Below are 18277 nucleotides of genomic sequence, written 5' to 3'. Positions count from 1 at the left end.
ACCAGCATCTCACAGCAGGGTACAAGATGTTTTTAGGTAAGAAATGCATGATAGGTCTGTCGTGGGAAAGAAGTATTCAACTATTCATCCTAGTTAAATAAACGGAGATCGATGGATTTCACTCAGTTGGCACATTTATTAATAATCTTTGCAAAGAGAGAACAGTCATCATGGCACAGCATTCTGCTCTGTTCTGATCTGGGCAGGGTTCGTCCCCCCCTAGTTACAACAATGGAAAGCAGTCAGAGTCATACCAAATTACACACACTTTGCTTAACAGTAACATGTTATGAATAAACCTTGAGAAAGAATCTGGATTGTTATGGGAAGAAGCTATGTCTGGTCTACAAACAACATTCTGCAGGGAATGGTGTGGCCTTGAGAGAGAAACAGACTGAGTGAAAACTTTTATAGTGAGTAAATATGAATATTAATATATAATTAGAGAAAGATATAAATTTTCCCACAACACGTCATAACCAAGTGGCTGGTATATTGTACAGAAACTTCTGTGGGCAAACTGGACAACCACAGGTCATGAACAGTTGTAGAACATGTACTTTTCTCAACTGATTTTTGTTGCATAAAACCTCCAAAATGAATACAGCAGGTGATGTATATAGTTTTATAACAGTACTTCTGGCAATGATATATATATATATATATATATATATATATATATATATATATATATATATATATATATATAGTAGCTTGACATCGAAGGCTACACATGCTAAGCACATTGAAGGTAGCATTGAAATGAAACTTATGCTATTTTCTTTCAGTCTGAAAGACTCTGTCGTGGCTTCCTGCTCCTTCCGACCATCTACCTCTGTTAGTCTTATTTTGCTCTCCGTGCCTTTAGAGCAGCCAATAAGCATCAGAAGCTCCTCTTTTTAAGCTGCCTCATCCATAGCTCCATCTTCCTTTCAACTAAACTGCAACCTACCTCTGCCCCAGTCTACTTTGGACTCAATCCAGTTCACTTCGTTTTTCATTTGCCATTCCATCACCAGTGTCCAGGCTACAGAGAAAAATGTCTCCATAATCCTAAATCTGAAATGTTTCTCAAAATATTAAAGTTTTATATTTTTAATCTTCTTCTTTGATTCAAATTGAAGCATTTTGGATTTCTTGGAGTATGAACAGTGCTGAAGTATGCCTTACCTTGTATTATACAGAATGTTTCCTGGGTGAGCCATTCTCTCTACACCACCCCTCATCCAACCTATCACACCACCTAGCCCCCCACACTATCAGCAAGCTCTTACTTCAACAACCTCCTGTCATAACCTATTTACAGTTATTATGCATTCAAACTCCATCCAATAAACAATAGAATTTTTATTTTATACCTTAAGCATAAAGAGTTGAATGACAGAGCAATTTGTTTGTTGTGTGATTTGTTTTTGCAATTCAGCAGACAGCTTGTGCAAACCTTCTATTGCATGTATGCTTTTATCAGTTTGCAGATCATATTCTAATGATCACACTGCACAAATTTGTGTCTGGAAGAAATTCAAATGTAAAAATTGTCCAGGTGCAAAGCAATTTTTAAAATTCTAAACCCAATATTGTTTTTGCAATTTTTACAAGTGTGGTATAAAAATGTCTGCTGTCATTGTGACCCCAAAGGAGGCAATGGTACAATGGAAGACAATTGATATATATTTTGTGTGCATTAAAGCATATTTGTACTGTCAGAAATAATAGCAGGAGAATAATATTAATAAAGAGGCTTGCAAAAACAATAATGCAGACAATGTTTGTACAATAAAGCCAAACGAAAATCTATGGAACTCCCCCCACCCCCACCACAAAAAAACAAAATAAAAAAATATTAACAGCTTCTCGAGATAACATCCATCAATGACCTTGTAAAGGGACATTGGTGGTTGCCTGGAATTGCGCATCTCTAAAACTTGACGCTATTACATAATTTTGGGCTTCCATGCCTCTCATGGAGTTTGTGCAGACAGAATTTCCACACCGCACACCTATAAAAACTTGTACCTACGCAGAAAGTGCCATAGACATAATGTAAGTGTTAGAGCAGCAAAAGATTACATCAAAGGTGGTCACACAAATATGGACCTTAAAAAGTTTATAAAAATAATAGAATAAGTGACAGAGTTAAAAATATATCCAATCCAATTTTATTTGTTAAATAAAAATTTGTTCTTCAAAACATTCACAGCTGTAAAGAAAAATAAATAAGTAAAATATAAAACAGTATAAATAAAAAAAAAAAACAGCTAAAACATGGCTAAAAATAACATTCACATAAAATATATAAATAAATAAACAAATATAAAAAATTTTAAAAAAATAAATAAACACCCAGGCGACCAATCATTGGAGCAAAGGAGAACAACTGTGGATCTAGAGAAATAGTAAATTGTGATTTGTGTCATGCAATGTAATATGCTGATAAGGTACCTATTGTAAATAATGAAAGTGTGGGGAAAAATATCACTGATGACTAGACTGGCTTTGTGTCCCTTGAATATCACAATCCTGCCAATATTTAAATCACAAGTTTATTCAAAATGTTATAAGCAACCATATTAAAACCTTGCAAGTCTCCCTTTTCTCCACATATTCAGTCTGTTTTATACCTAAAGGTTTGATTTCTTGCCTGTTTGCAGACTTACAACTTTTTTCAATGTCTACCCAGGTGTACTCACAAAAAAAAAAGTATTATAAGGGCTGACTGGGACTTATTAATATTTTATACTTACCGAGGTGTGATTATATATGCAATTTGATACTACAACATTTTAGTTAATAAAGGAATTTGTAAATATTTATTAACTATTATTCATTTCTCTGTCTTTTCTTAACACGGTAGTCACCATAGATTCCCTTTACAAGGTGACGGAGGGTGGTCAGTCAGATGTCTTCCATCGGCATGCAGATGGCAGCTTTGATCAGGCCTGCTGCTTTACGGTTTATCATGGAAACCACATGGAGTCACTCGACCTGGTTACATCGAATGCAGAGGAGGCCAGAACCTGGATCACTGGCCTTCGCTACCTGATGGCCGGGATAAGTGACGAGGACTCGTTGGCCAAGCGGCAACGCACACATGACCAATATCCTTTTTTCTCTCTGTATTATTTATCCTTTACTGCAATTTCATTAAAGTTTGATTATTTGTCTCACTGTTTAAACTGCCATTACTTTTGATGTAAGGAAATTCACAAAGAGTAACCATGTTCCTTAATGCAAGTGTTTAACGTGGATGAAGCAGACGTTTGAGGAAGCTGATAAAAATGGAGACGGCCTGCTAAACATTGACGAAATCTATCAACTTCTTCACAAGCTTAATGTTAATCTGCCACGCAGGAAGGTCAAGCAAATGTTTCAGGTATGAGAACTTTGATTCATTAGCTATTTTGAGGTTCAACTATTTTATAGCACACTGTATCAATCAACTGACAATTAAGAAGTCTGCTTAAATCTTCTATTAATAGACTTTGTCTCTAGAAAGGTTGCAATTCATTTTAGAAGTTGTGAACATATTAACAAGTTATAAAACACAGATCTATCTCTCTTGAGAGATCTACTGTCTCTCAAAAACATCTTTAGCATACTCAAAAGCCTTTTCGAGGAGACTTTATAATAATAATGTTGATTTTTGGTAAATTGTTCAGCCCTAAATTGCATCAAGTCTCAGGAAGAGCAATCTAGTAATTACCAGGTTTTTATCTGAAATCATTTACAAACAATCAAACTAGTTGTTTAAAAAACAGTGGCAGTAGGTGGATTAATTAATGTTAAGCAATAAAAGGTAATAAACCTTTTAGAAAAAAAATCTAAGCAAAAGACAGCACAATTTGTCATTATGATGTCTATCAAAAGTAAATGGCTGCCGACTGCTCGAGGTTCAGCTAACCTTTTTGAGCTAATTAAGCAAAGTGTCCACCTAGAAAAATGCGGTTTTAGCCAATCTAGGTAACAAATTAAATAGCAGCAGACACCAAGAGAAATCCCAGCCTCTTGCTATTCATCTTTTAGAGATGAAATTGTTGATTCTGACAAAAACAGATGTGACAGCTATGAGTGTGTCTTCTGGCGCTGTCATGTTTATTTTGGTTCAGGGAGTGGAGTTTTATTTATTAGAAGTCCTAAATATGCTCTTAATGTTAAAGGAATAGTGAGATAGGACTAAGAGTTTGGAATGTATTAATTCAAGTAAGAGACAATGTGGAATGTAAGTTTTTGAAATGGTCAAAATGTTTCAAACAACCTTAATGACTCAGGAAAGATTAAAAGGATGTGAATACTAGGGTTGAATCAATTAATCGGACTAATTGTGATTAATCAAAAATTGAAATAATCGTCAACTAATTTAGTAATCAATTATTCATTAACTGGAGTACAAAGACTCTAAAACATGCCTTTAGCTGACAGAGCAACCCACTTAAAGCAGTAATTATATTAAAATCTAAAAAGAAACATAAAGATTTTACATTTACAATAAAAAAACAAACAAAAAAAACATTTTCCTCTGTCAATATGCTCTATCCAGAACTCAAGTGGAAAAGTTTTAATTTCACCCGGTTTCCTTTTGTAATAAAATGCTCTTTAAGAAACCTATCTGATTATTAATCGATAAAATAATCGACAGAATAATCAATTTGCAAAATAATTGTTAGTTGCAGCCCTAGTCAATACTACTCTAAAAGCTACTTTCCATGCTATCTTTAAGGTATTCTGAAAAAAAAAAACTTAAAGACATATTCAGTCAACAAGGAAAATATCCTTGTGTGTTTTCTTCCTATATCCTGGTGTAAAATAACACAATAAAATAACACACTTGGATTTATACCAGCCTGAGAAAGTTATCACTTTTTATTCTTCTGTTTATGCTCTGATAGACAGTACCGTTGCCATTTTAACAGCTTGTGTAGCCTAAAATACCCAGAATCTGTTTATTTTCTGTCCACACATTCCAAGTCCATCGGACTGATTTATCCTGCTGTTTTCAAAATATGTGTGTGTGTGTGTGTGTGTGTGTGTGTGTGTGTGTGTGTGTGTGTGTGTGTGTGTGTGTGTGTGTGTGTGTGTGTGGGTTCTAGCATTCTAGCCCTACTTTTCCAACTTTTTCTTCCTCATGACATTGTTAGGAAGAAAAAAAAGGGCTGTTTTCGGATTAGGTTTAGGCTTCTACTAATAGGGCATGGGGCCAGGTTTGAAGTCAGGGTTAAGTCATTGAAATTAATGTAAATTCAATGGAAATCAATGTGAATCCCAGTTAGTCCCAGTCGTATGTGGGTGTGTATGAGAGAAAGAAGGATAGAGAATTCGTTCCACATTGTCTAAGTAGATATTATTATTTATTTTATTGGTATGAGAGCATGTTGGAAGGAATTCTTTGTGTTATTAGGTTAGTTGGTGTGGAGTCGAAAGGACACAATGAGAGAAAGCTAATATGAGATTCTAAATGCTAGTTGGAGCAAATTGGTAGAGTAAAATCAGCCATCTGGTTCAATGGTTTGTTAAAAGGTTTGCTTAGATAATGAAAAATCATTTGTGTTTAGAATATTTGCTGGATGCAGAAGGCTTGTATCATTTGCTTTTCTGTTGGTAGCATTTATGTTAATGTTAAAAAGGAAACGAGAAAAAAAACTGGCAGGAGAATTAGGGAGATACACTTGTATAACTGAATGATTGAATGTAGTTTTGTCAAAGGGATTCATTTTAGTTCATTGCTTACAATAATATATTGCTGTAGTTGTAGTTTAACACCAAAAAGCAAAACAAAAAAGGATCATAAAATATAAAAAAGAAATTGGAGAAATGACCCTTTCTGTTCAGGAAAAAGTATTTCTTTTTGTAGGTTTAACGATTTTGTTTTTTATCCGATTCAGTTTTCATCTGCCCTCTGCAGTTTTTCTATGATGATCAGTTTTGTTTTTTCTTTAATTTGTTTCTTGTGTGTTTTTTTTTTTTTTTTTAAGTTAGACTTTACACATTGGAGCCTCATCGCCTCTCTGTCAGACTGAATCAACCCAATTTTTCCCTTGACTTAATCGTAGTGACATTGAGTTTATGTTTACTGATTTCTCGTGAGAAGGGAATCGTTTTTTCTTTACTATGACACACAGACTTCCAGATGAGTCAGATGGTGTGCAAATACTCATTTGTATCACACATGAAACTATGCTGTTAAATAGAAAACAGTTGAGTTTTGATTTTATGTCAAGGATTAATGTTTTCTAATGTATTTTATTTAATTACCAGTGATGATAAGTTATTATTTTATATAACTTGAAAATAAAACAGTTTGAAATAAAGTAAATAGATCTGCCAATTAGAATTCATCACTTGCTCAACTTTTCAGGAAGCAGACACCGATGATCAGCAGGGTACACTGACGTACGAGGAGTTCTCTGTCTTCTACAAGATGATGTCTCTAAGAAGGGACCTGTTCCTGCTTATGATGGCATACAGTGACAGAAAGGACCATCTAACTGCAGAGGAGCTTACCAATTTCCTGCACACGGAGCAGAAGGTTAGTAGTTGCAAAGAAGCAATAGAATTTATTTTAATTGATGAAATATTTTTGTTCATTTACTCTCTTAAATAAAAGAGATTAATTGATATTAGAGAGAAAAAATATTTCATTTATCTTCTTACATCGGAAACCCCCCAGTTGTTCTATATAACAGATGTGTCACAGAGCTGCACTTAGTCCATCATAAATATGTTAGCTGTTTATTTACCAGTTTAATATCACATTTTCCAATAATACTGTTTTTTTCAACAGTGACCTTATTTCAAAAATGTACGATGTATGTTTAAATGAGAGTCAACCAGGCTGTTGCCCTGTTTTTCTGAAGAGTTCATGTAATTTCTCTCAGCTCTTAACAGAGCAATCTGTAGTTGGAGCACTAATGTTTTGTGCAGCATTGAAGCGCATCCTTCTAAGCACATGCAGAGTCAGATACATTTCAGTGATCAATCCATCATTCACCTGGGCTGTTAGGGGCTTTTGTTGTGTATGGGCTATAAGTTAGGCCATTTGAATCATGATGAGTGTACTTACATAAATTCTTTGGAAATAGTTATGACCAAATTGTAGATGATTGGAGGCTGAAACCTCAATCCTCCCATTCTGTTCAGTGATGGATTTTCCCTTTAAATAAAAATAGCTTCCTTTTCCTCACTTTTAAGCCATCTGTCATTTCTTTCGAAAAATTTACATTTTTTTCATCAAAGGTGTGTCCTTGTGTAGCTGTTTTTCGGTGTCAATTATACAAATGCTTTGGTGCGGCACAGGAGAGCAAGCAGCACTCAGCAAGATTCAAGTGTACACTTGCACCTAAAGAACCAAGGAGACACCTTTCTCAACTTAATTGTGCAGACTTTGGACAGAAAGGACAGATGGTTTGAAGTAGGGGTAAAGGAATCCATTTTTGTTAATAGGGAAAAACCATAACTGAACAATCAGATCATGGAATTGAAATTATTAAAGCACACTCATAATGATTCAATGGCCTATCGTATGGCACATAAACAACCCAGTCTGATTATAGATTATTAGTTTACATACAGTATGGCTTGGAATGTGCTTAGGAGGATGGACCTCCATCCTGCTTGAAAACATTAGCGCCCCAACTACAGATTGGTCTGTTAGAGTCATCAGAACTGACAAAGACCCTGGATAGATGACCAATCAACTTCAGATAAACTAAGCATACATCTGGTTGCCTCCAAGTTAAGCTTGTTTTGTAATCTAAGTATGTTTTTTTTCCTTCATTTTGTTTCAATATAGATGACCAACGTGACTTCGGAGTATGTTGCGGAAATTGTTGAAAAGTTTGAGGTATCTGATGAAAACAAAGAACGAGGTGTTTTGGGGATAGAAGGTAACTTTCTTGTTAGTTCCTACCTTTCCTGAGATTCTACCTTTTATACACCTGCATTCTTTAGACTCTTTCTTATCAGCTCCCTATGTTTGGCCTGGGTTTACTGAGCAAGATTGTTGCCAGGTATTACGCTTCTTTTTACAGATTTAAAATGGAGCATCTATATGGAGCATATATAAAAACACAAACCACTCTTGCAAGTGAGCAGGCGATGTAAGTCACACAAAACATGTGTGCACTGTTAGAATAACTTTATAATTAATGACAGTTCACACATTTGGAATATGATTGGTGCACTACAGGCACTATGTCAAATTGAATCCTGTTTAGTAATTTGAGCTTAAATATATCATTCTTTAAAAAAGATAAAATAAACTAAAACCACAGAATTATGAAAATCAATATATTTATACAATAAATTTAGGCATAACCTAATGGAAAATATAAGGCAATGCAGAAATAAATAACTTTTCCAAAAATGACCAGTTTATTTAGAGTGTGTTGGTGCCCTATTAGAGAAACTAATCGTAGAACATTTTAGCCCTAACAAATGAATCTCCTTTAATGAATGGTGAAAAAAATTTATATATATTGAAAATATAAATCATAATTTTATTAAGTAACTGATTGGTGACTTCTTCTCTGAACATTATCTAAATAAAAAAAGGATTGTGGTGAAAGAAAACGAGACAATATTGGGAAACTAATAAAACTAATCTTGAGGCATGAAGACCAACAGTGACTATGTTTGTCTGACTTGACTATTATGTTCCCTACATCCCAGAGATGGGCACAGTTTCATATGAACTGAGATAAATATTACAGCTGCAGGCACAACAGATTATATCAGTGGGTCTTCTTGAAAAGACATCCAATATTGTACATGTCTTCTCCATAAGGGTTGAGATTCACATATAAACTACCTGCTAAATGATTATCACTTGTTAAGATTTTATCGTGACTGTCACTGTTTTGAATTAATGGTTTGCTTAATTTAACTGTATTTGTCACACAGATGTGTGTCTCCTATTAATTACAAATTATTTTCCTCTTCAAGTCCTAATTTTATTGTGCTTCACTTCTTTGTGAAAGACCAAAATAGATTCATTATGTGACAGATTATTATAAATTAAGAGTTTTGCTCTCAAAAGTGGAAAAAGAAGATTTTATTCATCTCAATTTACAGGGCTTAGAGTATCAAGTTTAGGTAAGGACTGGTATTAATATCTAGTTGCTAGATAATACAGCTACTGTTCTGAAGTCCATTGTTTTTTGTGCAAATTAATTTTGACAACAAAAGGGAGAACAATACATTGACAGGTGGTCATAATGTTATGCATAAGTGCATAGGAAGCTTGACTGGTTGGTTTGGTTTCTAGCTACAGTTACAATTACCATTATCAAATCACTTTTGTCCTGTATTTGGGATAACATATGGTTTAGGAACGAAGAGAAAAAAATACAGGATTTAACAATTTATGTTTTAGTGCTTACAGTTCAGTGTAATTCCATCGGATTTATCTTTTACTGATTTGGATTTTTTTTCTACAGGTTTCACAAGTTTTATGCGTAGTCCGACGTGTGACATTTTCAACCCTTTGCATAATGAAGTGAATCAGGACATGGAGCAGCCTTTGTGTAACTACTTCATCGCCTCCTCTCATAACACATACCTAACCGGGGACCAGCTTCTCTCCCACTCCAAGACTGATATGTATGCCTGGGTGCTGCAGTCTGGCTGCCGCTGTGTGGAAGGTGCGCTTTCATGCATTCATACTATGGCTTTATTAGATAGATAAAAAATAAACGTTGGATGGAAATTCTGTCAGAAATGGAAGGATTCCACACACTTACTGCTCAGTCGGGATATGATTCCTGTTACCTAACCTGCCATTCTACTATGGCTCAGACAGAACTGCACTATTATTTACATGATTATTAACACTCTGCTTTTTCTCACTATGACTAATCAAAATGTTTGCAGCAAAAACAGACCATTTCTATCAGATATTTGTATTTGACTGCTCAACGTTACAACAGAATGCTTCATTTAAATGCTTCAGGATATTCACTGTTATTTAAAATCCTTTCCAAATTCACTGATGCATTTTAAGATAATAAAAAAGCTAAATCTTTTGCTGCAACTCAAGGTAACGCACATTTTAAATTCTGAAGTTTCACATTACAAATACTAAAATATAATTTCTAAATAATATGAAAAAAAATATGAATTTAATGTTCAAAATAAATTTCTAGACATCTTTTTCCCATAGTTGATTGTTGGGATGGACCCGATGGCGAGCCGATGGTGCAGCATGGATATACCCTGACATCCAAAATACCATTCAAGTCTGTCATAGAGACCATCAACAAATATGCCTTCATAAATAACAAGTAAGTCAAAGCTACCTGCTGCTATTTTATGTTTTTTAATGTAGTTATTTCTAAATGTGCCCTGAAATCTGTATTTGTAACTATATTTCTATCTATATATAACTGTCTCTTGAATATATCTATATAAACTCTAAACTCATTTTGCATAGCTTTTAGTCAGTATTTTTTCCTACCAATATACAATTTAAAGTATTTTCCCTACTCTGTAAAAAAAAATATATACTCATTTTGAATTTAGTTTATAAATTAATACTTTGAATCTTCTGATTTGTGAAATGAAAGCTTATTCACAAATGTTTTGATATTGTGTAAAACATATATGTAGCTCAATATTTCTTGTGACCTGCAATTGGATAATAAAATAACTGAAAAGAAAACACTGTCAGAAAATGAACTTGATCTAGTTTTTACAAGAGTAATACATTTCAAGGTACTAGTAATGATGTTTATAGCTTACAGCTAATAAAAATTAAAATTCTGTTTCTTAGAAAATTAAAATATAAGATAGTATTAATTAACTAACTTTTTGATCAGAAATGTGTAATTTTTCAAATATAAATAAGGGTGAATATTCAATTCAGTTTATTTATATAGTGCCAATTGACAACACATGTCATCTCAAGGCACTTTACAGTTCACCAGATCATACATTCAAATTGATTCAAAGTTTTCTATCTAAGGAAGATCAGTTGATTGCATCGACTCATTGACCAGAATGCAATTCCTCACACCAACCATACTTGTAGCGACAGTGGAGAGGAAAAACTCCCTTTTAACAGGAAGAAACCTCCATCAGAACCAGGCTCAGTGTGAGCGGCCATCTGCCGAGGCCGACTGGGGTTCAAGGAGACAGAAGCAGAGATACAAAGAGCAGCTGTAAAAGAAGGCCCCGTCCAGGAAACACACAGCCAGGCAGCCCCCATGCCAGAGGGTGAAGAGAGCACATCTAGCCAGTTACAGTCAGAGAAAAGGACGCAACTGAAAAACAGGCAGATCTCCCCCATCTATAAACATAGGTGTTGATGGCTTGACTTGCCTTGACAGCTCTTTTTAAAATGGGAAAACAAAGACAACTAATACAGGGAAACTGCTGTCATATAATGCTGTTTCTATTCACATAAACAAAAGGTAAAGTTGATAGAAAGAAAAAGGAAGTAATGGATATGCATCAGAGAAAACCACAGTATTGAGTAATTGGAACAGTTTAGCATTTAAGGTTGGTACTCAGAGTTTTAGTACAATTTATATTTCACTTGGAAATCAAGGTCCCAGAGCCTGAAGGAAAGGTGAAAAGGACAGAATCCAAGTTAAATTAAATGTTCTTTATCAATTCTAGAGGGAAGTTCAAGGTATCTAGAAACTCATTCACCAATACACATAGCACAAAAACCCAAATGCCTGCTTCTATATGCCTTTTCTAGTTTATTTAATTTTGGTTTTGGGCAAGATACTGTCAGGATGGGGTAATGGGTGAGTATCAGTAGAGAAGCTGCAGAAAAGTGTGTTCAACTATAACTCTGCTTCCTGGTCTACACCCTGAGCTGTCAGGGTTTTGGGAGTACTAATACATTTGGGCAGATTTCAAAATTTAAAAGCACTGTACAAAAAGTGTTTATCCTCTGGTTAGCTTTGCTGACAACTGATCTGATTAGGCCGTCTATGATTCTTTCAGAAAATAAGATGGGGCATCACCCCTCTGTAAGCCAATTTAAGAACTATATTTAAACAACCACATGACATATTTTAATCAGGCAATATTGACTGATTTCATGGCAATACATTTTAAGACAATTAAACAGAAATAAATAGGTAAAAAAAAGGTGGAAGACATATTTTTTAAGAAACTACTATTGTGGGAGTAATTAGTACCTACATCTAAACCATCTGCTGAGCAGTGTGTTGTCTGGCTCCCCTGAGGAGCCGCTGATTGTTTCTGCCGTCCCCAATGGTACCTAAACATAGTTGTGACTGATGCAGTTTCATGATGACATATTTCCAATTTTACTGCTCACAGTTTCTAATCTTGGCTGTAGCTGAGTTATAAAGATGTCTATTTTATACAAACAGACACTATTGGACCATCCATGCTGCCAATTTTTTTTATAATGTTTTAAATTTGAGATTAAAGTCTTTGTGTTCCAATTTACATTTTTTAAGTCCATATGAAATATTAATTCTTAGACATGACAATATCCCTATGCTAATAAATACATTTTTATACCGGTAGTTTAAAAACATAATTTGATACTTACTAAACTAAAATTCTTTGCTACTTTGGTACCTGAGAAATTCATCAATTTATCTGTGCCCAAAATTGAAAGAATCATACCAAATAAAAATTTAAAAATGCTTTCATAAAGCACCAGCCCAAAGCTTTGGGTAATAGAAACAGTACCGTCTTCCTACATTATTAGATAGGGACAGTAGTAGTTAATAACAATGCCCCCAAAATTAAAGCTAATATAAAGTGCAATGCTCCCTTCAATACCACAAAGTTTTATGGTAATATAAACTGCAGTACCCCCCTAAATTACCCCAGAGGATAATATAAACTGTAAACTCTGAAGTTCCTCAAAGGTTTTTAGCAAATATTAAATACAGTATATGCATTACCCCACAGACTTGAGCTCCCTTAAACCATACTACTTTCTACCAGGGTCAGTTTAATTGTGAAATTTCCACCCAGATTTTCTGTTTTGCCCTGGTAGACAGGGGGGAATTAGGAAAAATCAGAAAATACCAAATAAATTAAGCTTTGTTAATTAAACATATTTAATAATGCTCACAGGGAGAACGGATGAATAAACTGAACACTCTATCCCTTATTTTCCTCCTCTTTTCGTTTCTCCTGCTGCTTTTTTTCACTAGGTGATCTGGCTAAGAGCTTAACCTCAGTGCTGCATGTTCATATGATTAATAGCCTAAAGGCAACATTAAAGTGTAGTGATTATTCACACAACTCACTGAACCACATCATGGTTGTGTGGTCAGGTTAAACCGAATGTTTCTCTGTTGATGTAAATGACAGTTGAGTTTATATTGTGCACAGGATTGGAAATGCCTGTTGTGCATATTAGTGGTGTGTGTTGTTTTTACTATCAGAGAAGAAGGTGGAGGGAGTGGGGCCTTGTCCCCCTTGGGGAAGTTTTCAGTCTGACAAATGTGACATTTGAGTTGGGGACAGTCTTCTAAATAAAAACATTAGACAAAAGCCAAGCCAATACTCCAAAACATTACATCGACATTTCTAAAAGTGAAAAAACACATTAAATAATATGCCTACACAATGCATATAGCAGATGTAGGAAATCATATTGCTTTATGGCATTTTTTTAATTTCTAATTTTCTTTCTAAGAATTGAAAAATGTTTGTTTAATATTTAAAACTGTGGTTGTGTCCAAACGTTCGCCCTAACACCTATAGTAGACTTTTTAGTGAACTCGGACAGATGATCCCTACTTATTTGCTCACCGTTGGTCATGTGACTGTGGCTCCTCGCACTGTTCCTGTACCATCTGTGTTCTCTATCGCCCCCCCAAAAAAATTCCATGATGCTTTGCGAGGAGATATATTGAAAAGATTTGTTGGATGTATCTGCTTGTCTAGGGACCATGGATGCACACTACTTTTCAAGGTGTGTGGTGGGAAATTTTGAGTTCACTACTTTTTCATCCACTAAACATTCAGGCACTCATAAAATGGTGTAGCCCCTTTATAGTGCTCTATGTTGGGGTTACGGCAGACATTTGGACAACTCTCTTAATTATTGATAAGTATTTCAATTTTTAGTCCTTTTCTAGCAACCTCCATGTTACTTTTTATCTTTCTTGTAGATATCCAGTGATCCTGTCCATTGAGAACCACTGTAACATCCAGCAGCAGAAAAAGATTGCACAGTACCTACGGGAAATATTTGGAGACAAACTAGACGTGGGAGATGTGCTGAGCAGAGACTCCAAAACATTACCCAGTCCACACAGCCTGCAAGGAAAGATCCTCATCAAAGTAAGAATACATTAGTGGATAGTTAAATGCATCGGGAACTATTCTGTTTTTTAATGATCAAACTTGTGAACTTGTTGAGAACTGTGCTTCTGTATCTGTGAAAGAAAGCATCTATTTCCACTCTCCCTCTGTAGTTTTTTTAAACAATTACAGAGAAGAGAGAAGAATATCTCATCTGTCAACATTTTCTGTAATGTGCATTAGTAAGAAAGGAATATGATCAGAAGCATGCAGCTGCTAATTATTTCCTACTTTATGAGGAGATGAAGAGAATAGAAGTAGGTCATTTAATTAATCATAAATGCTAGGGAAGTAGAAAGTTCTGGAATAAGTTATTCCAGAGACAGACATTTGGTTTAAAAATGTTGTATCCTATGCACTGAAAGTACAGGCTAATTGGTGGCTCATTTGCAGCTGTCATATTAACCATTTTAGCACTGGAGAAAATCTTCCAAATTATACATTCTAAATGTATTACATGTGAAAACATAAAAATACAAATTCATATAATTTCTTCTTACATGCAAAAGTTGTTACACATTTCATTAAAGGAAAGCAACTAGATAAGTGCGAGAGAAAACAAAGACTCTAAATGTTTTGTGCTGGTTTGACTGATGCAGCTATTGGGCTGTTTGTGTTTTATATTTTTATGCATATAAGATGTTGGATTAAATAGCTTTTATAAAAGCACTGTTATTTTTGTTTGAGAACGTTTGGATCTGAACCATGCAGAAGAATGCTTATGCTCATGAAACCTCTTTGGTCACTTGCTTTTTGTTATATGTTAAAATACAATCTCCCTTTTCTTTTTACCTAATGATCAAAGATTTTCATGTGATTTTCTGAAGTTGTCTTAAGAGTTTAATTCAGTACAACTTTCTGAGACTTTTCAAGTTTATTTTTCCCCTTTCCAGGTTTTGTACCTTGCAATAGCAATATATTGCGCTGTGAACAGATGAGAAATATAAGAAACAAAAAACAAATTGGAGGTTTTAAACCTAAAATCATCTTCAGTCATATTATAAAAAGAGGGGAAAAAATCTGTTGACCAGATGGATAATCTAATTGCAACGTTTTTTTAAACCTGTTTTCCAGGTTTTGGCTAATAGCTCTTTGGAAATCAGCCTGTCTCTGCTAATTCTTTCATCCTCCAACTGATCAAATTTATTAAAGGTTTGGTTTTTGCTGACAACAAGACAAGGTCCAATGCTTAATTCCTGGGCATATCAGAGTTTGACAAAGAGGTAATACTTCACAGGCATCTGCTGCAGCTACATTCCTGCTTTCACTGGGTTTAATATTGAAAAGAGTGTAAATGCTATAGTACTAGCACAGGTCTGTTAGATCAGCAGTATCTAATGAATATTTGTTTCGAATACAGTATAACATTTAAAGGATGGTTAAACTTGATTAATGCTTGATGCATCTGCCTGGCTAAATTATGTGTTTTTTTATTAAATGTTCCTCAATGTGATGTCTGCACGGCACGGATAGAATTCCTGCACCTCACACCTAGGAAAATTTGTAACTACATGGGAAAAAGATGGTGGACAAGCGACAGCTCCAACCTGTGAAGGTTCACAAATATAAACTTATAGTGGATTCTTGTGATTTAGCTTATGAATATTACCACGACCAAAAGACTAAAAACTCTTTGAAAGAAATGACTGTCAATCTTGGTTTCACAAAGATGGTTTGAAATTAGAAAACAGCTGTGTTGACTACTTCCTTATTTAGTTTATGTAAGCTTGCAGTTTGTACTTTACACGTCTCTCTGGAGCTGGCCAGAATATTAAGGTAAAAGTGGAAAAACCACATGGAGTATAAAAGCTGCAGATGTTGTGTCCATGTGGAGCGTACGTATGTCAGACATAAACCAAACTTTAGGGATCCTAATGCAAAACATTATGTAGTGCTTTTATTGGAACACTGATTAAATATCTTCAAATAGATTAGTACTTGAGCATCAAACCTTGTTTTCATTGGTATCATTGATTAATGATGTTAAATTAATTAAAACACTTGTATTTTTAGAGAAAACTGTTGACAGATTGACTAGTATTCCAATTTAAATAAGATATCTTAAGCAGATTTTTACTTTTGTGAAGACAAACCCAGATCTTCAATTCGGTTTAGGGGTCTAGTTGCAGTGCAGCTGAAAGGTCAATGTATCCAAGGTTAGAAGATTGACAAACAAACATGAAAAAGCAATCGACGGAAGTGATACTGAGTGAAAAGCCAGTTAAAATGTCCTTCAGAAAACCGTAAAAAATAATGACTGTGACTGAAAGTTCGGTAGGAGAAAATTGGGACCAGACAGTCTCAAGTGGCAACACTTAGAATGTTGCAGCTTCTTGTTTGCTTTTACATCAGATAAAAAAGTGTTAAAGTTGCTGAGACTCAAAATCCACAAACCCTTTAGCCTTTAATCCTTTCAGCACTGTAGGCCATCTACTGTTTAGTTTTACTGCTTTTATATTGAATAAATGCTCACTAATGATTTAAGTTGAAGGTTTTTCTGTTCATGAGAAAACATTTTTGAATAAAAAAAATATTCAGTGGTAGAGTTTTACTCATATAATAGCACAAGTAAAGAATCAGCTTCCTGCAAGCTCATTTGTTCATCAAACAATATTGTTGGGCGGGTCTGCTGTACCTGAAAAGATTACTGAGGGTAGTGCTCTTATTAGGAAGTAGCATGATTAGTATCATTAGCAGTAGGTTTTTTTTTTTTGAAAGGACTGCCACTTCTAAGCCTCACAGGCTTATCTCTCTATAGCACTTGGAGCAAGCAGAAAACCAGGCAGGTGCTCAGGGCGATAAACAGTGTGACATGTTTGACATACCTATACTAAAGAAAAACCAAACACAGTTACTGTAAGAAAATAAAACAGATCTTGCTTTTCCACCATAAAACACCAAAACATTCAGATTAACAAAAGCGTCTAAGAAGTATTAAATAAATGTTTTTATCTGTTATGTGAAGGTTTGCATAATAGGATCCTTGGCCTTGTCCTCTTCTACTCAGATTTCTTTGGAAAAAGAAATTAATTCTAAAAAAAAAAAACTGTTACTGCTTCTTATTTTTCTACTTGCCTCTGTTTGACAGCCCTTCACCTCTCTTACTTGCCCTGTCAATCATCAGACCAGAGACAACAGCAGTGAAGAAAAAAATTTAATATAAGGTTTTTCAAAGAGACATATTTAGAAAGAAGGGGGATAGAATGTTTGTGGAAGTGGTTGAAAACTGGGAGGGGCTACATTTACTGCAGGAAGCTTTAAGCCTCCATTTTTTTTATTAGAGAAAGATGCGTGAAAATTAATGACTCCCACTCACACTTTAAGAATGGCTCACTGATGGGCTTTCAATCCTTCAGAAGAGCTTCTGAGGGAGTTTCACTGGCATTCTGCAGATGCATGTGTTTTTATGAGTGAGAGTTATGTAACCCCTTGAGTGGCTAAATGTGGGACAAACTGTTCAGACTTTCCAGAGTTTAGGTAAAAGCTTCAGAAACACTTGTGTCACTCTTAAATATGTCAGAGCACAAAAATTTTGATATCCCACTAAGGTAACCTAAATAATTACAACTAAACTTTTTTTAATGATGATTTTCTTTTCTAAGAGGAAAATCATTCAAATCAGCAGTTATAATTTTCCTACTTGTCAAATAATTAATTGATTAAGAAAAAAACAACTTTTTGGCTGAATTTCAGTGCTACACCTACACCTTAATACTGCAAGGAGAGTATTTATTTTATTAATGTTGAGATGGCAAACCTCTTCACTAATCAAGTGTAGGCTTAACTGGTTTAGTTCTTCAAATAAACATAGCTTAACTTTAATAAGACTACAGTGAAACCTGTAAGAACTTCTATATCCAGCATCTATGCAACAAACAACAATGGGGACTTTAAACAACTAAGGCCAAAACAGTTAGGGAAAATATTCAAGGAACTGTGTTTAAAATGTTGGATGGGCCGTGTCCTTTCACATCTA

The 18277-nt window shown here is 34.7% G+C and overlaps 1 protein-coding gene across 3 annotated transcripts in view; it reads left to right on the top strand.

Moving 5' to 3' along the window:
* LOC119795408 (1-phosphatidylinositol 4,5-bisphosphate phosphodiesterase eta-1-like) overlaps positions 1-18277 on the top strand; it is a 77611-nt gene that overhangs the window by 47727 nt on the left and 11607 nt on the right. For all 3 annotated transcript variants that reach the window (XM_038303404.1, XM_038303405.1, XM_038303403.1), the window contains 7 exons: positions 2855-3098; positions 3244-3373; positions 6353-6523; positions 7787-7880; positions 9432-9635; positions 10154-10274; positions 14109-14280. In XM_038303404.1, coding sequence (XP_038159332.1) covers positions 2855-3098; positions 3244-3373; positions 6353-6523; positions 7787-7880; positions 9432-9635; positions 10154-10274; positions 14109-14280 — 1136 coding nt within the window. The remainder of the gene's footprint in view (positions 1-2854; positions 3099-3243; positions 3374-6352; positions 6524-7786; positions 7881-9431; positions 9636-10153; positions 10275-14108; positions 14281-18277) is intronic.

This window comes from Cyprinodon tularosa, unplaced genomic scaffold, assembly GCF_016077235.1.
Source record: "Cyprinodon tularosa strain WSP-4 unplaced genomic scaffold, ASM1607723v1 ctg51, whole genome shotgun sequence".
NCBI lineage: Eukaryota > Metazoa > Chordata > Actinopteri > Cyprinodontiformes > Cyprinodontidae > Cyprinodon > Cyprinodon tularosa.
The sequence above is the reverse complement of the archived record's forward strand: the minus strand, read 5'-3'. Positions and strand labels throughout refer to the sequence as shown.